Source organism: Lagopus leucura, unplaced genomic scaffold (assembly GCF_019238085.1).
Source record: "Lagopus leucura isolate 7727_CA_CO unplaced genomic scaffold, USGS_WTPT01 Super-Scaffold_1, whole genome shotgun sequence".
In the NCBI taxonomy this organism is placed as follows: Eukaryota; Metazoa; Chordata; class Aves; order Galliformes; family Phasianidae; genus Lagopus; species Lagopus leucura.
Genome location: NW_024962250.1, coordinates 33,072,224 through 33,098,805, shown reverse-complemented (window position 1 = coordinate 33,098,805; position 26,582 = coordinate 33,072,224). Strand labels below are relative to the sequence as shown.

General features: G+C 39.5%; 1 protein-coding gene across 3 annotated transcripts in view; it reads left to right on the top strand.

The window, feature by feature from the left end:
* Positions 1 to 26,582, top strand: part of CDC42BPB (CDC42 binding protein kinase beta) — an 87,418-nt gene that overhangs the window by 5,547 nt on the left and 55,289 nt on the right. For all 3 annotated transcript variants that reach the window (XM_042870620.1, XM_042870547.1, XM_042870474.1), the window contains exon 2: positions 19,141 to 19,232. In XM_042870620.1, coding sequence (XP_042726554.1) covers positions 19,141 to 19,232 — 92 coding nt within the window. The remainder of the gene's footprint in view (positions 1 to 19,140; positions 19,233 to 26,582) is intronic.

Genomic DNA, 26,582 nt, shown 5'->3' with positions numbered 1-26,582 from the left:
CTGAGTACATAATGGACTCTTTACAGCACATCTCTTCTAATCTCGTATTTTTAGAACAGGGCAATATCTTTTAATGACTTTCTGTAATATTCTGTGCAATGCTGGCATTGAATGTGGAGTTGTGTTATGACAGTGTGAAGGTACTGTGGCTTGGAGGATGAGATGCTCACCAGCATGTGCTATTAAAATGGCAGCTGTTCTGGGCAGAGATTGTCCCTTGTGCCATCCAAGGAAGTGGGCATTGCTTCTGTCCTGTGGATAGGTAGTTTCCAAAAGCTTGCTAATAAGTTGCTTGTTAAAGGCCGCTACCTGTTTTGTATTTTAAAGTTGTATATATATTTAAGTCAGCAAGGGATAGAGAAGTCATTGCTGAACTTGTATTCACATAGAAAACATGCACATGCTGTCTGGCACATGATACAGGAGAACGTAGAACGCAGAAGTAAGGTTCCAAAAGCATCCATAAATCTAACACTTTTCAGACTTGTTTCATGTAGAAATACAGAAGTCATTTTCGTTCCTTTTTTTGTAGGTGATACAAAGATACAGCGTTTGGCTAAGAAATTCTTTATTTACGCCATTAAAACTTCTGTAGTTGGCACCACTTACGCGTTCTCAGTGGAGAGAAACCTCTTGGATGTTGGTTTATTCTGCAGATTTGGTGCAATGAACTTTTTTGTCAAGTGAAGTAACCTTTTCTTTTGCAAATAATTCACATGAGGGGGTGAGTCAGTATCTGTTACACCTACGAGAAGGAAACGGTTTTAACTGCGTGAGTCAGGCTGAAGAGACTTCTTTCCTCAGCTTTTTTTAGCAAGTTGATTTTGCTTTATGGTTATATATTAATACGTCGGTTTTCAGAAATCTTGATCTGTAGCTGAGATTAGCTGGGAATGTTAAACTACAGCAGATTCTTCAGACTTTAGGAAATTTACATCCTTCCTTATAATTTGAGACACTTTGTGCAAGCTGTTTTTGGAAGGCTGTTACAAAAAGGAAGAATTATGATACCTAAACAGTAGTGAATGTATCAGAGCCATTAATGGAATGTAGTGCTTAGGATGCAGATTAACTGCATAGACTCATCTCCTTATTTACCCATGTCTGAACAGATGATTGGGATGCTGGCTCACAAGCAAAATCATTGGGAAAGGTGACAAGGGGCTTATTGAAACTTTTTACTAGATTTTTGCTTTGATAATGCTTCAAACAGAATTAAGCTTCATTATCTAAGGCTCTTGCAAAGTACGCATGAGAATTCCAATCTGTTCTCGACGTAGTCACTGAAGAGCTTATATCACACTTGCTAATATGTCTGACTGAAGCTCTAGTATTTAAAAAGAAGGGAGGGGAGGCTTGATTTTAAAAAAGCTTTCTGAGGTAAAAAAAAAAATTTTCAAGTGCGTTCAGGCTGTGGTTTGGTGTGTTCTGTTCTTTTTAAGTGCCTCCTAATACTAAAATATTCCACTGTATTTTCATCAATGTATGCAGATTGCTGGAATGCAAGCTTCCACTTACGAGGACCTTTGTTCCTATAATGAATGTAGCTTTTTTCAATAGGAAACTACACACTGATTTTGCATAGACCTCAGTAATCATGTCTGTACTTGGGGTGCATTCAGATTAAGCATGTGCATCCAACATTACCAGCTGAGACTGTGTGCCTGAGTTAGTAATTTCTGTCATTTGTGCCATCAGGGTCTTAACATTGAAATCTGTTATTACTTAACCATGGCTTGAAGCTTCAGATGTGACTGGTACCTCTGGGTGCCCAGCTTGAGACCTCTGTGAAGGAGTCTGAGGTTTGGAAAACAGCAGGGATGTCTTCACTGAGCATTGAACATTTAACATGGATTCATTAGTCAGGTGTGCATTAATACAGGCTGAGGTGATGCTCGTACCTTGCCTAAGTGCAGTGCCATTAAGGCCTTGATATATTCAGCTGCCTTTCCCCAAAAAAGCCAACTAGAGAAAAGATGAGAAGCAGCATCAACTCCAGATATATCCCAAATTCTTTTCACGTTTATGAATGTTTTCTGGCAAAAAAAAAAGTGGGTAATTGCTTTGTGAAATCCTTTTTGAAGTTCATCTATGTCTGTTTAGTGAGATGTTCATTTTCAGGATTTTAAAGAAGTGTATAAAGCATTCTGTCTGAACATTTAATTCAGCTTAATCATAGGTTATTTTATTCCACTTTTCATAAAAAAAAATCAGAGATAAATATCAAAGATGAAACCAATTTAAACTCTTTAAGTGTTTATGTGGAAATCAATGTTTTTTTGTTAAAGGAGTGCTGCAACTGTTCTGCCAATGTTGTGCTTTTCTTCAGGACTGTGTGGTTCGTGGGATTTGGATCCTTTCTTATAGAAGATGGGAGCTCAGTTAAAGTATAGCAATGTGGCAGGAGTATGGCTTCCTGCTTGCAGCAGCTCCTCAGCTGAAGTACTGTACATCTTCCCTGCATGTGACTTATGGAAAAGCTTTGGACCTCTGCAAATTCTCAGAAAGTGCATAAGCATGGTTTTTGTTTTCAATTGGTTTAAATGCTGGAATACTGTGGAAATAAAGAGCTGTGAACTTTTTTCTTTAAAAAGAAAAAAAATTGAAGGTGTTATAAACCTTGAATGAGTTTTAGAGTTGTGCTGGTTGTGTTGGGGGAAATCTGGCTTCATCTGAGGAAGGAAGAGGTAATACTTCTTGAGCATCAGAAGCCATTGTCCCTACTCTTGTGGCATTCCTCTGTCCTTGGTTTCCCCCTTCTTCCAGAGATCCGCGCACACCCTGGGGACGGACGGCGGTCCTCTCTGCTATTTCTGCTGCTATCACAGCACGCCTTCTCCTATCTTAATCTTCCACATCCTTTCTCAGAAGTTGGCTTCTTCGTGCAGTTTTTCTGTGTGCTGCCAGTTCTATTGCTGCCCTTGACGTGGCTGATCAATGCTGAGGGCTGGAATGCTCTGCCTGCCTTTTATTTTGCTGTAATTAAGGCAGAGTAGGAACAGCAGGAGGGTGACTTTAGACACAAAGATCCTATTAACGTCTTGAAATATGTTCTCTCCAGGGTTTGCTTTTTAAGGTACATGTTTGGTTTTTAAATTTAGCTCTTCATGTGATAGGATCAATTATCCTCCACCCTCAATTTTTGTGTATGATTTCTGTGTTCTCCTTGACTCTTATTAGTGCTAGGAGATGAATGCAGTGTGCGTGTTCTGCAGACTTTGTTCTACTGGCTTCTGTCTGTTCTGGGACTCGATCCAAAGAAGTAGCATGTGTCTTTTTTTTCAGTGGTTGCATATACTTCATGAAGATGTATATACTGAAAATTTAAAAAAAAAAAAAGGAAAAAAAAAAAAAAGCAATAGGGTTTCTGTTATCTAGTATGTGATCATTTGGACACTGTCCATGAGTTGAAATGGGAATGTAACTTCTCTTTGAATTTTCTGTCTTTTATACTTGTGTGTTCTTTTTAAGGCTGGGGTGGGATTTCGCTGTGTGCTATCAGTGGGTTCTTTTAAATGCTTTTGTTGCCCTGGAGCCCTGTCAAGGGCTCAAAAAAGGAAATGGCGTTTTTATGATTCAGGACCTCACCCTGGTTGCCTTATTACATAGGGAAGGGAGAAGAACATTTTTACATGCACAAATGACTGTAAATGATCTAAAGATCCTAAAAAATAACTGGTAAGAAACCCCTGGATGCTTGGTTATAAGTGCAGGGCGAAGACTAGAGTTTGTGGTAGATAGTCTTTCTGCCTTTTATGGATGACACGGTATTTTTACTGAATTCCAGAACACATCATCCTTCAGAACAGACTTCCTGACGACTTGCAGATAAGGCACTTCTTGTGTCACAGGGAAATAGTACAAAAAGTTTCCTTTAGGCCAGATTTAGTGAGGAAAGTGTCTCAATTGTATGCCATCGTATTGCTGTACTGAGGGATTCAGTTTGACTATTTAAACTTCTACTCTTGTAAGTGTAGATTTCTATTATCAGTTCAACTGGGGTTTCCTGGGTACTTAATTTAAGTTTGGAATAATGACAATGTTAAACTGTTTTTAAGCTGTAGTTTTGCTGTCTGATAAGTAATAAAAGACAGCATGCCATGGGGATACCTAACTGGAGACTTTCAGGCCCACAGACTGTCTTTGTGTTGCTCTTAGAAGCATTTACTGGTCACTGAGGCAGCTGAACTGTAGTTATTGCTGTGTGCATATTCTTGAGGGCCAGCAGGATTTACTGGGTTGGGTGTAGTGCTGTACCTGCAAGGCTTAAGGCTGTCAGCTCTGCATCTGTGGCTAAGAGTATGCAATCCTTGTGCATCCTAAAGTTGACTTTTTCTGATATAAATTGTAAAGGTAAAAAATGTAATGGCGGGGGGAGAGGGATTAATTTAAAATGTTTTTAGTGCTTTTTTGGGAGAATGTGTCCTTAGGAAAGACTTTGCAGTAGTTATCCTAAACATTAGCAGTTTGTGTGTTCTTGAGTGACTGAACCCAGGAGTAGAAGCGCCCTGGTAGATTTTGACAGAATCAGAAATGGAGGTACTCTAGTTATAAACTTGCTGCTCTTGCAGGTACTATTAAACATTGCAAAGGTTTTATTTAATGTTTCAGGCACCCTCAGTGGAGGGTGAGGATATCTGACATCACATTTGATACTTTACTTTTTTTTGATACTTTTTTTGATACTTTTGCTTACCAATATTGTTTTTTCTTCACATTGTGAACCTCACAAAGTTGGACACAAGCGCAGCATCTCACACTGTGGACTTGTAAAAGCTGGGGAATGACTGGCTGGAGAGCCTTCAGAAAAGGATTTGGGGATCCTAGTAAACAGCAAGTGGAAAAGGAGTCAGTGGTGCATCTTTCTGGAAATGCAGGCTGCCTTTATACTGGGCTCCCACAGCTCCATCCCAGAGTATCTTTAAACCTCAGTTGGACCAGGCGCTGCACTACCTGGCTGAACTTGGACTTTGCCTCAGAAAGTTGGACTCTGTGATCTGCAGAGGTTGCTTCCAGTGAAAATGTTATTCTCATTCTGAATTATTGTTTTTTTTGTTTTTTTTTTTTCCGCTGTGTTTTAACATGAAAGAGTTCCTCAGACTTTTCAGAATGAAAACTGAAATAGATGCCCATAAATCATTCTTTGTTGTTGGTGGTATATAACATAGTTCAAATAACTTGTGTGAATGCACTGTTCATTTTTTTTTATTTTTTATTTTTTGTAATCTCAAATGTTTACCCTGATTGGTTGGCGTTTGACCACGTAATCTGAATGTAAGTATTGGCCAAATTTTAGCTAAATGTTGGACTTGTAAATTATGAGAAACTAAAGTTGTTGTTGTTTTTTTCCTGTGTTGTTTTGTTGTGCTTCTAATAAAAGTGAATTTTCTCATTCCTGCAATAGAATTACAAGAACAGGTTTTAAGAACTTTTGAACTTACACTTTATGTCTTTTGCCTTTTCCCAAGTACCATTTCCTGATGTTCAGTTGTTAGTCTTGACAGTAGTTGAAGTATTTTTAAAGCTTTGTTGCATGCGGCTGTGGGAAGCCTGCAAGCCCTGTGTGGCTGTGAGGCTGAATCACCGCTTAGGAAAATAAAGGTGGTGTTGATCTTCTAGATATTAGTGCTGTATTACAAAGGGATCTCTATCTAGTAGAATCCTGAGTATTCTTATGCCTGACGTGACAAGAAGTATGTCCAAGCAGTTGCTAACAACAGGGTGAAATAAATCTACCTCATAGCTGTAAAGATCTAATGGGAGATTATCCCTGGGTTTTGTTTTCCTCTGTAAGATAAAAACTCATAAAACTTGCGTGAAGTTGGACTTGAAATATGGCTTTTCATCCTGGTATTGTTAGTGCTAGAGCATTAGCAAACCAGAACTCACAGTAACAATTTCAGTGTTAAAACCATATTGCCGTATGGAAGATAGCATGGTAAGTACAATCAGTGGTAAGGATAGCAATGTATAATTGGAAAAGAAAACAGGAGCTTCTTCTTTTATTAGTGGTGCATTGTGAGTTTTGATAGAGTATACTCTAAATGGCACTTGACTTTCCATACAAATAATTTGTGTTCTTGAGTAACTTGCCTACTGTTGAGCATCTGTGGACAAGGAAAATTTCCCTAAACTCTTCAGAACGTAATTAGACTTTACAAAATGATTCCTAAATGTATTGAAGTCTGGTAAATATCCTTATTGGAGAATGTACACTGTCAGTTTTAGCAGGAAGGCATCCACTGGCAGTGTGATACAACATAATGTACTGGCCCATTACCCTTTTGGGGCAAGGGCTATGTACGTACTTGAGAAACTTCTGTTGTGTCTTAATTTTTCAGAATAAACCTTTTTCCAAGTAATGTATGGCTGTTTCAGGTGCTGTGGTTCTGAGCCCTCAGCTGTGCTTGTGTTTCATTGTAAAAAAAAAAAAAAAAAAAAAGTGGTTCACAGCATATTCTGGTTTCGGTGTCTTGCTTCCCTGTTGGGATGCACCTGCACACTTACGGATGCCATTACTTCGCTCCTGTTCATTCCCCGTGGTAATAACTTCTTTTTTTTGTGCCAAGTCTTGCTGCATAAAACTGCTGAGAAATGTCTTCCCACTTCTCGTATGTCCTTGATTTCCTCTTCGTTGTTCAGAATTTTTATTTCTTATTTACTAACTGATTTAGAGAAGCCCCTTTCAGGCAGCAGTGGACGCTTTTGCACACATTGGTGCCATCATCTGTTGCATCACTAATTGTAATGTATCACTGTGCCCACTGGTAATGATAGCTGTTACTTCAAGTACATGCTTGATAGCTACTGAATAAATAATACAAAGACTTCACTGGAGAATGTGCTCCAGTGACTTACCTTCAGAGCTCTGCAGGGAGCTCTGAAATGGGTGACAGCTGGTGAAAGATAATGGATTATCTCTCTTGCAGAGCATGGGCAAGACCTACTTCTTACTTCAATCTCCTTGCCCTCATCTCTCCCTCCCCCATTGTGCCCCATATAATGCCTAAGAACTCGTCCTGTATATTTTCAGAGGGACTTAGGCGGAGAACGTTATCTCTTTTGTGCAAAATGATTCACTGGCAAGGAAGTAAATTTAGCTGTGTGTAACAATTCATGGAAGAGGAAATCAATGTTGTTGACTCGCAGTCTTTTAACACTTGTCTAGAAATCAGTTGTTGAAGTATTTAAATTGAAATGAGCATCAATTATAAAGAACTAGAAGAAGCATCACTTAGTCCAAAGTATGGATCATTGCAATATAAGCAGTGGTCAGGCCAGCCATCTTTATCACTTCTGGAAGCACCAAGTAGGTGTACTTTAAGAAAAATCTTAAATAAAGATCATGTACTGAAATGTCTGTTATACAGGATTTTGAAGAAGGAACTGATGATACTCAAAAGTATGTGGTAACTAGAATATTCTTACTTAACTTTTATGGGTTTTGATAGGTTCATGTAAGAAAGATGAGACTCTGAAATGACATCCTAGTTCTTTGAAAATGCATTTTTTAGAGAGCAGTCCCTCAGAAAAGACCTACTTGTGCAATTTTGATTTCATGTGGTACAGCTGTAAATGCTCCTGACTTTTCTTCTATTAAAATGCTACTGAGCTAACAGATGGAGGTGAACTTCTGACAGCAACTTCACAATCTTCTCAGTTAATATAAAAATTCTTACAATAAGTTGGTACGTTTTTGTTCCTGTGTAAGAGGAACTGCTTGTGCCATCTGAGTAGAAATTGGTACAGAATGACACTGGCTTTTTTTTATTACTGTGCAAGTAATACCATGCAATAGTTCAACAAATTGTTGCTCCTGATAATTATTTTCAAAGATTTCACAGAGCAGTCTTTTCTAATGATGGTGCTAGGAACTCTGTTTTAAAATTTAAATTATAAAGGAGGTGAAAAATAGACTTCAGCTCCAAGAAATCAAGAAATAATGATAAAGTGAAAATTGCGTGGCTGCTGGGGTATAAACATCAGGGCAGTTGCCGGAATAATAGTCTTGAAGACATCAGTTCCTTTACAGAAGATTGTAACAACAACAATTCTAACTTTTTAAGTGTGTTCTTCTGCACAGTGCTGTTTGATGTCTTTGACTTAAAGATCCTTGCCACAGACTTGTGGAGTGTGTTCCTGTCTGTAAGAACTGGACTGAAGCCTTCATATTTTTGTGTTTTTGTTTTTTTTTTTTTTAAGACTGTGAAAGAAGGAAGAGACTGAAAATGTTTTTGGTAATATTTACATGCTCACTGCATTCACAGGGACAACCCTAAGGTGGAATGATGTGTTACTAAGTAAGACCTGCTATCACTTTTCCCATAGGCTTAAAAACAAGGAGATGTTGTTGTTGTAAATTCTAAGACTCTTAGGGATGGAAAGCTAAAATTGTAAATATTACATCTCTTCCAGACTTCTTTCCAGTAGAAAATTCCAGATATGTTTACAGAGCAAAAAGATTACATAGCATCAGCTCTGTGGTACTCACATCGAAAATTAGATACTGAGCTACAGTATCAGGAATGAAAGTTTGACAAAAAGAGTGTGGTTTGGGACAGAATGGTTTTTTAAGTGAGTCAACACTAATGGAAAAAATTACCTAAGAGCTAAAACAATCACTGGACGGGCAAAGTAGCCAAGGTTTATTTAGATGACATTGGAGATAAGTTAGTGAAGGGAAATACTAAATTCTGCATAGAAAAAGAGGGGAAAGGAATGAGATATAGCTATAATGTTGTGTAAAGAAGTAGAAAGCTAACCATATGGCTCTTCTCTGTGTTTTCAGTTACTTCAAATATTTTGAAGATTGCCTGAAATTCTTTCTTATTCTTCTGCTTACGCCCTTATCTTCTGCTTGTGGTCTCCTCAGAGGCCATGCATTTTGTCAGAAGATTTTTAGTAGGGAAGTCAATACATCTTGTTGTAAAACATCATTATTTCCTTCTTTGGAAGTAGAAGGTTCTGCAAGCACAGCCACACCAGTAGGGTTCTGCTATTGCACTGGAGCATGCAAGCCTTTGGTTATTATTTTCAGGTGTGAGTAAACGAAAAGGTTGTAAACCAACACAATGTAGCTGGTAGTATAGATAAAGATTGGAGTTTCTGTCTAGCGCAAACATGTTCTGAATGCCCTGGTACCTGAATTTGTACTTTCAAGTCAGTACGCTTGTCTAGATAGGTTGTACGTGAGGATAGAAAAGGAATCCCCTACTTAAATGCTTGGAAATAAATTTCAGGGCAAAAGGATTTTGAATACAGCGCTCGCTGAACAAAGACAATGTGGGAATTTACTGAAATTCAAGAGAAGGGAGAGTAGGAAACTAGAAACAAGAAGATTAAGAGCAAAACTTCTTCAGATACTGTATCTGATATGGAAAACTTGTTGGGATGGTCCACAATTGACTTAATTTTGATACCAGCTTATGGCCATGAAGCCCTACTGGCTCCAAGCATGTTACTGGAAGAGAGAACCCAGAACCCAACTGCTGCTGCTCATAGTGAGGTGTGCAGTAATTGGCGGTCTGGTTTGGAACGGTGGAGTGTGGAGCATATGAGCCTCCAAGGAGTTTGGAGAGGTCTAGAAGGATGTCTGTTAACCCGTGCTATGGAGGCTGAGAAACTGTTCAGAGACTGTCCAAAATTGTGAAACAGAATTGAAGAATTTCTGAAAGATAGTAAGGCAAAGATCTTAACAAAAGATGGGGGTAAAATGCTAAACCATACAAAAGTGAAAGCGTGGGTTTTGACCTGCGCAATGCTGGAATAATGGGAAAGAGCTTATTCAATATATTGTATGTGAATTACAAAGGAAGTTGGGTGAGAGTGGGTGACAGGAATGTAGAGTGAAGGGTAGAGGAGAAAGAACTCATTCCAGCTTTATAGAAATAGCTAAATTTAGAATGTTTGGAGGCTTTGCAATGTCTCTGGAAAAGGTACAGTGGTGTTCTGCTTTTAGATTCCATTCTGTGCATATGCATGCAGTCTTAAAGCCCATCAATTGTTTAAAAAATTCACTCTTAACACTGTTCTAGAAGTTGGCTTTTTATGTGTAACTGTTTAAAGGGTGCTTTGAAATTTTGAACGTGAAGTGTGGTGTGTCTAATATTCCTTCTTTTTGCTTATCCAAAATGTTTTCTTTCAGAGCTATTCAACATGTACTAAAAAAAAACCACAAAAAACACAAAAAACAAGCACACACCGCCTTTTTAGATGGTTATTTATTCTTAATTAGTAGCAGATATTATGTGTCAATTTGAATCTTCAGAATAGCAATGCTATTCATCAGACTAACTCAAATGCATACTGTTCTAGAACAAAATTCTGCAGGCCTTGCTGTTTACAACTGACAATTTTTTGCTTTTCTGAGCTGCGAACACTTCATAAAAATACAGGTGAAATGAGGAACGTGGTACACTTCCTGAAGAACTTATTTTGTAAATAATTCAGGGAGCTGAAGAAGAGAAATTATTTCTAATAATAAGAAAGTCTCTCCAAGCCTTTTGCTATAATGTGAGACAAGTTTTAGCATGAGACTCCTTCAGTATTCTGTGCAGATTTAGAAGTAATTTTGCTCTTCTCTGCCTCTGAGAAACTTGAGGTACTTGTCTCTGGTTGCAATAATTACTTGGTGGGCGTCTGTCGCCTTTACCTACAGCAGCAATTTGACTTTTTGTTGACCTTATAATAAGATCTGGGGCTCAAAGGAAGTTCTGAAACTGGGTGAGTAATGTTGGAGAAAATGTCCTGTGCCGCCGTGTAAAAGTGCAGTGCACAGAAGGATGTACCACACCTTGCTTCAAGGAGGTGTTGCTGTCTAAAGTCTTCAAATTGGAAAACAGTTCAGGCTGTTTACGTGCAGTGTTGCAGTCTTGAACCATCAAAAAGAAATAATAAGCATTTCTCAACCAACGAAAGTCAGGTGCAGTGTTAGCTGGATCTGGTACTCTATCCTCTCTGTCTTTTGTTTCCCCAATGATTCTGTTGATCTGGATGAGAACTGAAGTAGGGAAAAAAGGTAATTGTGATCTGATTTGGCTCCTCGCTCAGCTTAGCATGCAGCAGCAGCAAGGCAGGTAGCACTGCACCAGCAGGGCTGCGGCAAAGGCTGTTGTGTCCATGCTTCATCTCATCTTGATCTGTGCTATTTAGGATGACTGCCGCTGAAAAAAAAACCTGAGCTCTTTTCCTTTTCTTGCTCGCTGTGGTGTAGCGGCCTTTCTGACCCTTCAGTGCTGATGATTCCATTTGCTGAACTACCTGGAAATGCTTGCTTTGTGTTGCTCAGTAGCTTAGCTTTCTGCTGCTTCGGTGAGCAGAATCAGATCGGTGAGGTGTGACCAGCAGAGTTTGTTAGAGCTGACACAAGGAAGAAAGCAGGCCTGTGAAACTGTCCCTTGGTTGCAGGGATCCAAGATCACTCCAGTTTAATTGAACTACAGACTTAAATTCGCTCTAAATGTGTAGGCATGGAACATGGTAAAAGTGAATTGCTCTCCTGTTGCTGAATGTATGTGGAGGTGCTTTGCCAAGAAAAGCTTATTAATAGGAACATCAGTTCTTTAAAGGAGGTGGCATGTGGTAAATATAGAACCAATGTAAAGTATAAATTTTGCTGTTACATAATGCATATACGAAATATTCAGATACTTCAGACTGTCCTGCATGTATCTGGAGAAAGCAAAAGATAAGTGTATTTACTGTAATAATGGAATGATTATGGTCTTCATAGTTTTACTTTTAAGATGAAATATAGCATGCAGATGGGGAAGGTAGAACTTTGTTTGCATGTTGAAGTGCCACTTCTGTAATATAAGTAAGCTTATATCAGCTCAGCGTGGTCATCAGTCTGGAATTGTTTTATTTCTTAGCAGGGTGTGTGAGAGATTTGAATCTGATACAGTTTGGAATCACTCTCATGTTGCTGAAATTTGGGTGAGCTCAAATTCAAGATTTCCTTAATATTTCATTTGAAACCATCTGGAAAATAAGTGCAAATAGCAACTTTTTTTTTTTCCTTTGCACTCATAATTCTCAAACTATTCTACAAAAATTGTTTTTAACTCTGCTTTTTGGATCATTTGTCCTGCAGTGAAATTAATGGATTTTTAAAATATTTACTACTTTGTTATGAAATAAAGGAGATTGAATCATGGGTATTTTACTGTTTGGAACTAGTGATTCACTTTGAAGCATGAAACAATTTTCCATTACTGATGTGCTTCAGTATGTAATCCCAATTTGCTATGGCTTAAATGGTCTCTCCCCACACCTGCAAAAATTGGCCTTGTATTTAGAGTACAGAAAAATTCAGGTACCAGAACAAATAAAGCTACATTAAGCAAAAACAGCATTCCGTGTTTGTTGCCATGCATTTCTTACAGTGTTTTGACACAGATCTTGGAAGATTCTGTCCTAGTGTGCTGTAGGTTGGCTTGAAATGCTCACATGCCAGATGCATGCTGATTGCAGTGTGAAGTAAGTCCACATGAATTCCAAAAAAGGCCATTTTGTCCCTCACCAGTCTCTTCCTGCAGCCTGCCCCGGGCTGATGCTCCAGCGTTGCAGCTGTGAGTGAGTCACGTTGGGTGAATGATTCGGTGGGAGGGGATGGACAGACAAGTTAGTTTTTGCCTGGAAATGTTTCCTGGTTTGATGTGCCACGTGAGCACTACTGATGATCCAAACAATAAAAGTGGAGCGGTGGTGGGAAGGAATGAGGAGGAAGTCTTTCAGCAGCAGAATGGATTTCCTGGATTAAAGTGGTCATGCAGGCTCCCCTTTTGCTTGTCTTAAATGTCTGGGAAGCCAGAGAGTCAATCCCAGGGAAAACCTGTAATTCAGTGAGCTTCTGTATGACTTTATGCAAGTGTATTTTCTGGGTGGAATCTGAACCTTGTAAGGAAAAAAGTTGAAGATGAAACTTTAGAAGGTGTTGGATATTGACAATTGTTTAACAGCAGAATCATGGAATAGTAATATTTGTATTTCTTTGCAACAGTTAAAAGGAAGGAAAATACTGTAAAAATCTCATAAGGCAAGATCTACTGTTTGTCTCTTTGGAAAATCATGTGCTGCAGACATTGTTGGGCTCCTGCACAGTAGTCATTAAGTCTCTGAAGCTGAAGAGACTGATAGGGAATCTGTGGTTGGTGCTCAGTCTGCAGGACTGCTTTGAGCCTTGGGGAAAGGCATTGCAGCTTTCCCTCTCCAAACAGTGGCAGCTGGGAAGCAGATAGGAAATACCAAGCTTTACACTCTGCAATGAGCTTCCTTCTCTGGTAGACCTCACATGCGAGGTTCTTCAGCTATATATGCATCCATTGTTTCATCAGCACATACCAACACCTTCAAGTCTGATCTGTGCACGTGGAATTGAAGGTGTGGAATTGAAGGTGTGGAATTGAGTTCCTCCACGTGGAGAAAATGGTGCCCATTGACATTCATAGATGCTCCATAAGGAGACCAAGGAGTGGATGTCGGTGCAGTGAGGTGGTGGGATGGTGCAGTTCAGAGGTGGCAGAAGCAATGTGAGATAGAGAAAATTCTCAGCTACAAAACATTATCAAATAGTGTTATTATGCTCTTTGTATCTCTTGTGGTTTCTTTGGAAATAGGAAGCACTGCTTTCAGAGAGACCTACAGATACACATAGGAAATAGAGGTCGGATGTTTGTTCTTGCACATGTAAGCCAGTGCTTTTTTCCTCTTTTGTCTGCTAGAGCTCTGGGGCTGTGCAGGTCTCAGAGAGGTGCCATTGCTTTGGCAGCAGTTGTACTGGCAGTGTGTTTTACCACTCAGAGTGCTCAGAATGATCTGTGCGTTCTTCAGTGTTTGCCTGTCTCCAGTGTTATCTTTGGTGCCTTTCACTGTAGGTGAACGGGCTAGTTGGGCAGTGGGCCAGCTATTGAGTGCTCGTGGTAGCGTTCATCAGTGTCCTGGCAAATGGTAGCATATTGCTGCTCAGGGAGTCCTTCTGTGTGGTACTTGCTTTTGGGTCTTGCCCTACACAAAGTATACTTAATGAGTAACAGTGACCACAGATGATGTTTCAAGGTAAATACACTACTACTCTGCCAGCAAAGTTAGCTATGCCAATAGAGTCAGTATCAGTGCAGCATTGCCAATAGAATCGGTATCGTGGTGTTTCCTGCTGCCATTATCCTTCAGCATGGTGATACCTCTTTTGTATAGGTACTTGTATCAGATCCTAAATGCCAGAATTATTTTTTCTGTGATTGATACAGCCCCTCCTGGAGCACAGTGCAGAAACCATGGACTGTACAGTCTTGGTTTATACCAAAAATAGTGACTGTTTTTGTCCATTTAAATCTTTGAGGAGTTTGATGTGATTTATGTGATCTAAGTCCAAGCACCATCGAGATATCTGACTGTAAGTGGTCTGGCACTGTGCTTTACTTAGGCCAGAAGACTTTTGTAAAACAGAGCTAATCCTGTGACTGAGTTATGTCTTCAGTGAAGATCTGGCATTTATTTGTTTTTGTTTGCTCTTTAAAAAGCATTTGCATACCAATTTTAAGTTTCTTAATGCAATCTCAACTTTATTAATAAACTTACCACCTAGTAATTTTCTCACTGGCAATCAATCTCAAGAAAGTTCAGGTGTTGCTGGTGTTGTGCTAGCGCAACTATGTGTCATTGAACCAAGCGCTGACCAACTGTGAGACTTGATGGCTCAGCATGGAGCAGCGTCCTACTCAAGAGGCTCTTCTGCAAGATCTGTGAACGCCTTGCAATGGGAACTAGGCAGTGCTTCTCTGGTTATTATTGGATTAAACACCGAAGTCTTGCACCACTGAATTTGCTTGTGTAATGAATGCTGAGTGATGAAGAGTTGGATCATTGAGTAAGAGGCAGGCAGAATAGGTGAAGTGTGTGTGTGTAGTGCAGGTTGTAAAAATGGGAGGGGGGACATGGCACAAGTAAAATGCTCGACAGGCAGTGAGTCATAGAGCACAAAATGTCGCCTTTCTCTGTAAACAGCGGAACGTTGAAGTTTGGCTTCCCAGGGATTTGGGACCTGCCTCCATTACTGGCACAACCCTTTGCCCTTCCCACTGCGCTGCCTTCTCTTTTCTGATGCATGCTTTCTTTTTTCACTTGGGGTTTCATCGTCACCCTACTGTACCTATAGCTCCCTCCATGCCCATGAGTGACAAGGTATGTCTGTTTTGCAGCTCAGGATGTATGGAGTGCCCAACTGTATTCCTGCTACAGCCTTTCCTTTCATTGGAATGACACAGTGGTGTCTTTTCTATCACCCTCGGTTCTCGTAAAACTGGAAGTAACTTAGTATCTTTGGACATTTTAAGTGAAATTTGATAAACGGGAAATCAAGTATCTGAACTGGGATCAGAAGTTAAGAAGAAGGAGGAATGGATACTCTGCCAAAGTGTGATTCTTTATTTCCTTAGGAAATCACACTGAGGAAAAAAGCTTTTGCAGGGGTGGATGGTAAGAGGAAACAGGCCAGCACAGGAAAAGGGAAGCAAGGATCTATAATTGGAAGAAGTTAAGGCTGGAGTCAACAAAGGATGGAGGAATTAGCAAAAATTTACACTTCTAAAATAGAGGGAAAGTTTCACCATCAAGCAGAGAGAGGATTGTACTTCTTTAAAACTTGAGAGAGGGGGTTATAAGAGGTATTTATCAGCCCTCGTAAGCTGGTTGGGGCTACCTGGGTGTGGGTATCTCAAGACATGTATACAAGCACTAACTTGTTAAACCTGTCAGCCTGCTGTTTTAGTAGCAATATCACAGGAATGCTGTTTCTTTGAAAAGGGTGCACAAAGGGCAAGCAAGTTACTTGATTTCTAGAATGTAAGTTAGGGGTGGTTGAGGGAAATAGTAGAACTTGCTTCTCTTTCATGTTCTTCCTCCAAAGAAAACATCATCTTAAATGAGAAATTGGATCTGCCTGATGTGTGGCTCTACAGACAGTTATCTGCATCATTTTGTTGTTTCTTTGACATCAATATTGTGCAATTCTCACAGTTTCCTACCATACCTTTTTGTACAGGGAGTAGATAGATAATGGGAGTGTGGTTTCTGTGCGACAGATGGTTTGGACGTGCCTTCTGGGCAGGTCTGCCTGAATGTTATCCTCTCATTATATAGGTTTAAAACCTAGATCAGTTCTGATATGTGACACTCTGGGGCAGTGGAGCACAGTATCTAGATGTGTTGTCCACAGAGGTGGTGGAAGCTCCATCCACGGAAGTTTTCGAGAGCTGACCAGACAGAACCCCAGGTAACCTGCTGTAAAATCAGCGATGACAGCAATGCGAGCAGGAGACCTCCCGAGGTCCCTTTCATCCAGAATTGTCCTGTTTGTCTGTGTTAGTTTCTTACAGTTGTCACATTTATTTAAAGCTCGAGGTTGCCAATAATAACAAAACATCAGATGTTCCCGAACATTTGGCAGCTTCCGCTCAGTGATTTTTGTGATTCCAAATTTCTGGAACCTTGCATTGCCAAACAAAACATGGAGTCCTCAGATTGTAGCTGTTGGACTGCTCCGCCACTGAAACAGGAGTTACCAAGAGCCCACAAGTGGGCTTTGGTCCATTACAACATAAAGGCGCTACCTTTTGCGATTCCAGAGAGTAAATTATTAACAGAATCTGAAGGGAAAGTACAGCTCCAAAGCATCGCTGCCCTTGGCTGGGGCTGGAGTGCACCTGCCTGCCCCACTGCCATGTCACATCACTTTGCTGTTGCTTCCTGCAGCACCTTGTCCTTCTAAATGGATCCATCTGCAAACATCTTCTATTGGATGCCATAATTGACTGTGATGTAGATGTATGCAAGAAACCTAAATCACAAACCTATTTACCTGTGACTGGGCTTCAAATTATGTTTTCAAATTATTCAAGTTGATGTTTTCTTTCTGTGCAAACAAAGCATCGTGGTGCCATCTATCAGGAAAAGAAGAGAACACGATTGGAATATAATTTTTTTGTGGGAAAGAATTATGTATTTCCTATATACCTTGGTTTTCAGTGAAGAAATGAATATTGGCATTTCCTTCAATTTATGAATATTGATCAAAACATAGACTGTGACTGTTGTGTATACTGCTCTTGAAAGCAGGCGTTTCTTGGCTCCTTAAAATTAGTAGACTTTTTTTTTCCCCCTTTGTGTACTTCTAGAGAACATCCTTCTTTCAAGCAAGTGCAAGTATAAGAATTCCAAACCAGCTTGAGTGAAAACACAGCGATGCATATAAATACATTGAACATAGAATGCCTATCCCAAATTTCAATCAAATTTCAAGTTTCAATCATGAATAAACAAGCTCATGCTGTTACTCAGAGCTAGAGTTACCCTGACAACAGTATATATAACAGAATTCAGTAGTTGCTGCCAACAAAACCCCCAGTACGGTTAATGCTTTTGTTTGCCAGGATAAAATACTTTCATTAAGTATTACATCAACTCCAACTGTTAATATTGGGATCAAAACTAATCGCTAAAATGTAATAATTCATTCCAGTGCATGGAAAAAAGACCTTAGTTTCAGTTTCCTATTTATAAAATAGAAAAAGAAATCTGGAGCCCCTTACTGATTCTGTGTTAGTGGGTGTATTGCTTGGCATTATCCTGGCAAGGACAAATGGCAAATGGTGTTCTGATACTTTGTGGAACAAGTTTGTGCACTCTCCATCTTGCTGGTTGTGTATATACTGCTAATTTGGATACGAGGCAGCTGAGGAGCAGCAGCAGTCCGGAGGCGAAAACAGGAAAGCAGTCTAGAAATGTTTTTTTGATGTAACTTACTAAGAAGTAAGAATTGTGCAATCCAGTACTTGAAAGCAGCAGGCTACATGCTGATATAAACAGTGTTCTGCTCCAAAATGTCCATAAAGCAAATATCAGTTTAAGAGAATTACTGGCTTGATGCCTCCTCTAGGCTCTCATTTGTTACATAAACTCCATTTTGGTATCTGTGATGATGGGATTCTGTCCATGTTAGGTTCTACTTTCAAATTTTATTTACTTTTCAGAAACTTTAGATACCTTGAAAAGACCTGAATTTGTCCATTGAGGTGAGGTACCATCCACTCTGCCATTCTGTACATTCAGACATTTGTGTTTGGTGCTGTATTTTCTCAGAGAGTTGCTACTGAAGTTACTGTGTTTATTAGCACCAGTGTTTGCTAAATACTTGAACACCAACATTCATGAAGTTTATGAATAGCTTGTAACAATGGCAACTTCCTTTTAGGAGGGAGAATGTTTTTTTCATTTCCACAGGTTAAACTAAGTCATTCTGTTCCATACTACTTCTGCTAACAAATGGAGATGAAACAGAAGGACTGACATAGGACTTGTGCAGTTCTCAAATAGAAATGGTGGTGAAGGAAATGGGGTCTGCTTATCCCGCCGTCTTGAAGGATCCACTTCCTAGGGATATGGGAGTAGTGCTTTTCTCTGCAGACATGATTTCTTCCTTTTGTTCAAATTTAAGTTCTCTCCCTAGAACAAAAAAACCCCATGGCTGTTCTTTAGTACAGATATTTGTTTTATGAGCAGTAATGAATTTTTGGTGATGGTTTTTCTCCCATGTGGCCTCATGAAGTACATCCTATCTCCTGGGAGTGGGTTGTGGAAACTTGGCTGAAGTTGATAATGCCCATTCATATGTTGGGGTGAGTCGTAGTAGGATCTGTACTTTTCTTGTCGTAAAATAAGAAAAGTTCATCTAATTTTATGTGTGTTCTACGTAGTCTCATGCACTGCTCTTGTGGACTACAGCTCCAGAAAGCTGTGTAGTCATGTAATCACCAGCACTTCAATAGGGTTGTGTCACACACTGTGCTTCTTGGTGATGCATAAATGGTGTAGATGAACTAGAACTAGTTAGAACAGAAGGTTGAGACAGTGATTTTGTCATAAGACGAAAGCTTGACTACTTAGGGAATTTAACTTCTTTTTAGAATTCTAACTGTTAATTGCATAGAGCAGTTTTTTCCTCCTATTTGTATATTCTAGTAGTAGCTGAAAAAGTAAACCATGTATGCTTCAAGTACTTCAAATTTCTGTTTAATGGATTAGCTTGATTTACAAAATTCTTGTTAATAACTGAGTTTTCCATTTGTTTTTTTTCCCTCCAAACAGCAAAACCATTTACAAAATTGGTAAAGGAGATGCAGCTTCATCGCGATGACTTTGAAATTATAAAAGTGATTGGAAGAGGTGCATTTGGTGAGGTAAGATACTTTGTAACATAAGTCTCATCCTTTGTTCTTCTGATTTCTTGGTGCAGTTGACCTGCATTTGAAGACAAAAGATTCACACAGATAAATTAAAATATTTGCAAATGTGGGTGCCAGCCATTTACTTTAAAGTAGGGCTTCTGGTGTCTACTTCTGCCATTCCTGTGATCAGCTAATTCATTGTAGCAAAGCTCCTATTCAGTGTGTGAGAGCTCAGTGGTGCCATTTAGCAGCTGCACAGCTGACTTTGGGATCCTTTCTCCCACTTGCCATATGTACTTACTCTTCTGCGCTGCTGTAATTTAACACAACTGGGCTGCTTCTATGGTAGGAATGCAAAGGCTGCTCCACCCATCTGCCCGTCTCTGTAGCAATCTGGTAATGCAGAAAGACGCATTAGGCTGCCTCAGAGGCTGTTCCCTGTCATCTTTGAAGATCAAAGGCTGCTGGATCTGTTTTTTGGACAGCAAGTTGAATCATGCTGGGATGATAGGAACGCCTTGTGTTTTGAGGACTTGCCAGGCCCAGAGCCCTGGACTGAAGTTATACTTCTTAATATGCTTAATGAAAGTCTCATCAATCACAGAAGCCTGAGAGGGCCTGACCCTGGCAAAAGTGTTCATGAGCATATTCCCTCTAGGAGGCACAGGATACCTGAGACTGCTGTAGAACCTCAAAACAACACTTTCTGCATTTGAGTACACATAACAAAAGGTATAGCTGTCAGCAAAAGAGATGATTATGTAGAGGATTTCTGGAAGTAAAAAATTTACATTTCTTTCAAGAAGATTCTTTTGTTGTACAGCAGTAAAGTCAAATGTAGTGACAGCCATCCTTGGCTCACTCGGACCCCTTAGCACTTGGTTGCAACCTCTGCTGCCATTGGCTAAGGCTTATCTTCAGCTGCTGTCTCCACAGAGAGCAGGACTGTGTACTGTGCAGGGCTTTCCTTTCAAGCATGGTGTGCTTCATATGTCAGGCTTTCACAGAATGTTTGATTGTGGGGTAGAGCTATCATAGGCAGACTACAAACAGAGCTAGAAAAATGCCAGGACCTTTCTCATTCTTGGTTTGGAAAGTAGTGAGGGTTGTGTGTGTATGTGGACTTGGTAGTAGATGAAATAATATCAACAATATTCTAAACTCTTCAGGGACTACTTGTGAAAAAAACAGACACCTATGGAGACAAATTCGTGTTTCAGGAATATATTCTGATCCTTACCATCCTCTAACAGTATAGTGCTGTAGTTTGTGTGTAGTCACAGTAAACATTGCTGTTCCAAGAACTTGAGTGTTTTAAGTAAAATGTCCAGGTAAATACTAAGATCTTGATGAGTAAAATAAAAGTTAACTTTCTAGTGGAATTTGATCTCCATGACTTGCAATATTTGTTTTTTAAAAATAATTACAATCAATTGGTTGTTTCATTTAAGTGTTAGGTTTTGTCTGTAATCTGTTACTTGGACACAGCTTTTAGGCAGAATAGTTCTGCAGAAGCTCACATGAGGAGAAGAAGAGAAGAACAGAAATGAGAAACACAAGTTGATAAGTCCAACGAAGGACTGAAAGCACAAATTAAGTGTAGAATAGAAGTCTGAGCAACAAGGTTTATGGCCAGATTAAGGGACCCAGAAAATCAAGGCAGTAATAAGTATTTGTCTATGTGTCTGTTACGAGTTTTGATTCAAAGCAGTAGCATACCATAGTTTTGAAGATAGTGAACCCACTGTAGAATGGTTTTGCTATGTGTGACCTGGATTTCTTCTGGAGGAGACTAAATGAGTACCTTTGTTCCAGGTATTCACAAAATGTGCTTCTGACCCCAATGAGTACATAAAAATCAGTCACTGGTTTTAACTCTTCTAGCAGCATCAAAGCATGTGTGGTCCAGGAGATCAGACTGGATACACTCTGAAGGAAAATTCTTGAACTGCATATAGTAGTGATGGACGGCTCAGCATGGGCTACTTTGATCTGCTTTTTTTGGTCCTGCTGTGCCAAATTGCTTGCTGTAGTGACTGTGACCAGATCTGATATCTAAAGAATTTTAGATTAGTGTTTTGGTGGTTTGTCTTTTGGCGGGATTAGAAGGGGTTTCTGGATCTCTTCAGAACTAAACTTGTGAATGCTATAGCTATCAAAAATGATTTCAGGACAAGGGAACCTTTCATTAGCGACTTGCAGATGGAGCCAGAATCAGGAATGCCTTTGCCAGAATATTTCTCTTAATCCTAAAATCAATGAATATTTAACAGTAAACTCTTTTCACATTGCACACAGAAACAGGATTCATTTCCTGATGCTTTTTCAAGTTCTGATATCTAGCAGGAGAGGAACTATGTTGTGGAATGCTTCTGAAGGCGACCTTGAACTTAACTTACAGACAAAGTACTCAGACAAATGTTGATAATTTACATGCTTTTTCATGATGAAGTAGAAGTCTTGTGTGATGTGTAAGGCTTTAAAGCCTTGTTACAACTTTAAGGGAGGACTTGCTCTGTGCTTTTCAAAATAATGATCTTTTCCACATAGAGTTTTCCCCAACTGGAGATCTCAGTACAGCAGTGGATTAAATATGACTGTTAACTTTTCAGGGATTTTTGTTTATACTTGTTAGGAGGTTTAGGGTGGCTTTTCTTAGCTTTGGATCAGAAGGATGAAAGGTGTATAAGAATCACTGTGGAAATTTTTGCTAATACTGTTTGGGGTGCATAGATTAATGTCTTCCATATTATTTCACTTGCAAAAGCATGGCGTGACTAAAGCAACTGGTAGATTCTACCCCTTCCCACTTCATCTCAGTGAAAATGAAACTTCAAAGAAGCGAAGTGATAGAACATCTTTATTTCATCCTTCTGGAGCTGTGAGAGCTCACAAGTGTTGGTTATCTTTCAGCTTTACATTGTCTTGTTCTTCTTTTAAGTAAAAGGTTTATAGTTGTAGGAGCTTGAAAATTTTTGATCAGCTCAGGTTGTGCAGGAATCATTGATCTGAAGCTCACTGCTCTTCATTCCCACTTGCCAGAAAGTAATTTTCCCATGGTATGCTCATACACATATGGGAACCATGTTATAGATTAGTTAATGGGATTATAGTGGTTATTCTTAAGGTTTCTGTTTTGTTCTTGATAACAAACAAAGACCTATTTGCTCAAAACACGGTTGCAAAATATTGTATTTGTTGAAGTGCATAAATAATTTAATCAAAATTAAACTAAGCATATTCCTGCTCAAAATAAGTAGTTTAAATTAAGAAGCTGAACAGCTAAATGAGCCAGACTTCAAAAAGGTTGAAAACTACGTTCCATTCTCCCCAATGTCTATAGCAGCTACATCCACCGTTTAGCTGTTTAAAACTTCTTTGAGAACCCATGGGTTTTCAGTCTTACCAGAGAACTTTTGCATAAATCAGTAGCTTTGAAGAAAGATAGCTTAACCCAAACAAAGACATAGTAGTAATTATTAGTTGGGATCAATGTTGCCACACAACACATACAGCCTAGAAAACAGAATCTTGACCAGAAAGCGGATTGAGATGGCGTGTGTGTGTCCCTCCATACAGAGCAGTATCTAATTAAAGGCAGATTGATAATTCCCAGTGCATGACTTCTCTGCCAGTATCTTTTTCTTTCCTTTTCCTTTTCAAACCCACATAACTCAGCCTGATTCTTTATGCTTTTTCCAGCAATATGAGAAGAAGAAAACAGCTGGTAATCCAAAACCACCTGAGTGAAAGTTCTTAAAGCAAAGGAGAATTGAGAAAGCAAAAGAAAAAATATTTCTTAAAGTTCTCATTATTATGCTAAGACAAAAATAGCCTAACTCAGGACCTGGAGATTTCTTCTGAAGCCACCTGCCAAAACACACGGTTCTCCTTTTCACATAAACGTAGCCAGCTACTTTGCATGCATGGTAAACTACGTGTCTGAATATCCTTTACTGGAATATTTAAGGTCTGAGTCCTGGAGTCACTGGCTTAAGAGCTTCATTAATTTTCTTCAGAAGATTCATAGCTACGAAGAATAGTTTGAAATAGTTTGATTTTGTGCCTGTGACAGCTAGAATGATATTGTAATTTGAAATGTTAAGTGTATGATTGATAAACTACTCAGGGTTCTTAGCCATCTCGTGTGGTGTATGCAGGTGTATGCACCTGGCTGGAACATTTTTGAGTGCCCACATATTACTTTCATTCTCTTTTTTGGGGGGGGCTCACATGCAGATGGGAAACTTCCAGAAAGAATAAAATAATGGTAAACCCTCCGAAATAAAATCAGAACTAAAATTATTTTTTGAAATCTTAATTCTCATTTCTGTTCATGACTTCAGTGTCCTATCTTTGCGAACAAGAATGAGCATGCTGTGCAGAGTCATGTGTGTGTTGTTAACCAGTGAAAACACACCTTGTCTAGGGGAAAGTGTAAAGACTGTAAGAACAGAATGGAAAATGACTCCAGTTCTTAGACATAAAAATACATATATCTCTGTAACTTGAAATTTGCATGTGGTTGTCTGCTCCTTTTGTCTGGAAACAGTGTGAACCATTATTTGAAAGGAAATGTCCTAAGAAACTCGGCTTTGTGGGATTGTGCCTATCTGAGAAACCCAGACCAACCTAGGATGTGCTGTATGTGTGCTTGGTGCTGCCTCTACTGCTAAGGAAACTTGGATTCCTAGTGCTGGAATGTAGTTAAGGGGTAGATAGGACGAGTGCCCTGTGTATCAGAACTGTGACCCTAGATACTTGCACTTGCTCCTTTGCAAGCTTCAACTAACCTCATTAGTAATGTACTTTAAGGCTTTAACATCACTTCTCTTTGTTTTGTATGGAGGGCTATTTAGATGCTTGGCAGTAGATAAACACATTTCAAGAGCAAGCTGCTGTTGAGGGAAGAACTCTGTCAGTATGTATGTTGTTGGGGAACTTGCATTGTATGGAGTGGCTGGCACCTCCTGGAAATCTGGCAATATCGGACCCAAACAATTGTTTTCCTTCCCTTGTTTTTCAGTAAGGATTTTTTTGAGTGAGCAGCACTGTGGTTGCAGCAGAGGGGTTGAATTTGCTTAGCATCAAAATAACTAAAATTCTTAAAGCGTCCCTTGTAAGCATCGCTTACCTATTGATAGACTGTAAATATTTTTTCCTGTAAATGTTTGCAAACTTGATCCATATGATCAAGTTTTTTTCTTTTTTGTTTTTTGTTTTTTTTTTCTTTTAATGGTTTGGTTGGAAGGGACCATAGAAATAATCTAGGGTAATGCCTGCAATCATCTAGTAATAATGCTTGTTACCTCTGCACATGCTTAGCATCCTAGCTGCAAGCAAGACACCTAAAAGTGTTTCAAGAAGAAAATAAAATTGTGGTTGGCAGAACAGGATTGATTCTGCGTTCCACTGGTTTCTGATGAATTATGTGGTTCCCATTATTATGTGGCTAAGAACTGGTTAGACTCTGAAGAGAGCATGCAAAAGCTAAGCTTCCTATTGACAGTCACTGTTGGCAGTGTGAGGCAGTGCTCTTTAGGCTTTGTCCACACCGCAATCTCAGATTTGGGGTACCGTGTTCAGTTTTCTGTCTGCATCTCTAGAAATTAACCAGGGATGTGGTGAGCCTGCAGGCTGCCACTCAGATTGCCTCCCCTGTTCAGGTATCTTGGTGACTGCTACTGAGTGCCCCAGAAATATTTGATTAGGTTTGCGTTACCACGCTGTGCTCTTCACAAGTTGTTTTCTGAAGTAGAAATGGACAAAGAAGCTGTTTTCTTAAGAAATTGCTTCAAAAGAGACTGCAGCTATCTACAGCCCTTGCCAGCTGGGTTGCTGCGTGGAGGCAGGCCAGCCGCTGGAAGCTGGATGGGCAGCCCACACAGACAGACCTGCCTCGTGCCACTGCACTGATGCACATGCCAACTGCTGAGGATGAGCCCGGGTGTTGCTCAGTGCCACCTTCTGCAGAATCTTTCTTCTTGGCACTTAGAAATTATTTGTTACTTGCACAAGACAGAGATCAGTGCTGTCTGCTAAAAACTATTATTTTGCTTTGGAAATGTGAACCATGGAATATGAACATCACCAAGGATACTCTGGTTGCTCATTTTAAATGTAGGGTAGACAAAAAAAAGCCCCAAAAAACTAATGTAACAGTCCAGACCAGTTTTTCCTCCACAACGCAGTATTTAAACTGTTAACTAATGAGCTATGTGTCAAATACTTCTCATGTCCAAGAGTGTTGGGAAAATAAAGCAGTTCCAACAGCATTTTTTCAGTAGCACGTACTGAAGATATCAAGAGCATGAGACAGAAATAGGAGTATAAAAGTGGCATCTAGAAGCATTAGTTGGGGGAAATGTCTGTAATATTCAATTATGGGCCTGGTAACAAGACATTACAGGTAAATTGTTTACGTCTGAAATGACATTTTCTCTTCTCACGGATGAAAGGTTTGTCTAAAATCTTTGCTCAAATGTCTGCAGCCATTTCGAGTTCCTGCCAAAGGTTAATTCATAGCAATTTTACACCATTTTATCCATGTAATTTTATTGCCCATTAGCCTAAGCAGCTCTTTCATCATCCTTATTAGTGTTGTCCTTTCTTCCAATTTTATTTATAGGTAGCAATCATGTCCCCCTTTTTGCTTCCTCTATGCAAAGCTTTTTCTATCCTGTTGTTAATATGAGAAACACTTTAGTTCCTTGGCCATCTAAATAGCCCTCCTTATGGCTGCTCCAGGTTGGTCATCTCTCTGAGGTGTGGCTGTATGTGAAGTTTCCAGTGGTTTTGTGTTTCCACAGGCAGTAACGTTCCCCCATCCCAGTTGGTGTATTGTGCCTATCAACTGCAGTGCCACATGTGCCTTTTTCTTGACAACCTTGCGAGCTGTTTGCATAAGGGTTGTCAACTATATGTCTGTCCATCTCCTTTAGTGATGAGAACTTATTTTTTTTATATTTTATACAATCACACAACAGTGTGATTTCCAAGAAGTTGAGCACCAAATAATCCATGCGCTTCCCAGTAAAATGTATTTTTGTTAACTGTTTTAAATGTATTCTGGAAATTCAGTCTCGCATTTAAATAATTTCTGCAGTTTCTTGGATCATCCTTACTATTTACATAAAGCAGAATTTGTCATTTAATACTGCTTACTGTTGCTGGTCATGTACCCAAAGGTCAGAGTCCAGCTCTGGGAAGTTCTGTCATGTTTGTTGAGGCTGATTTGGCTTGGATTCCTACCCTATAGGTTTCATCGAGGCAGAAGAGAAGGTGGAATTTGGCCTGGGATAGCTTTACACATTACCACCCTAAATGTCAATATCAGATGGCTTCTGAAGATCGGAACGTAGC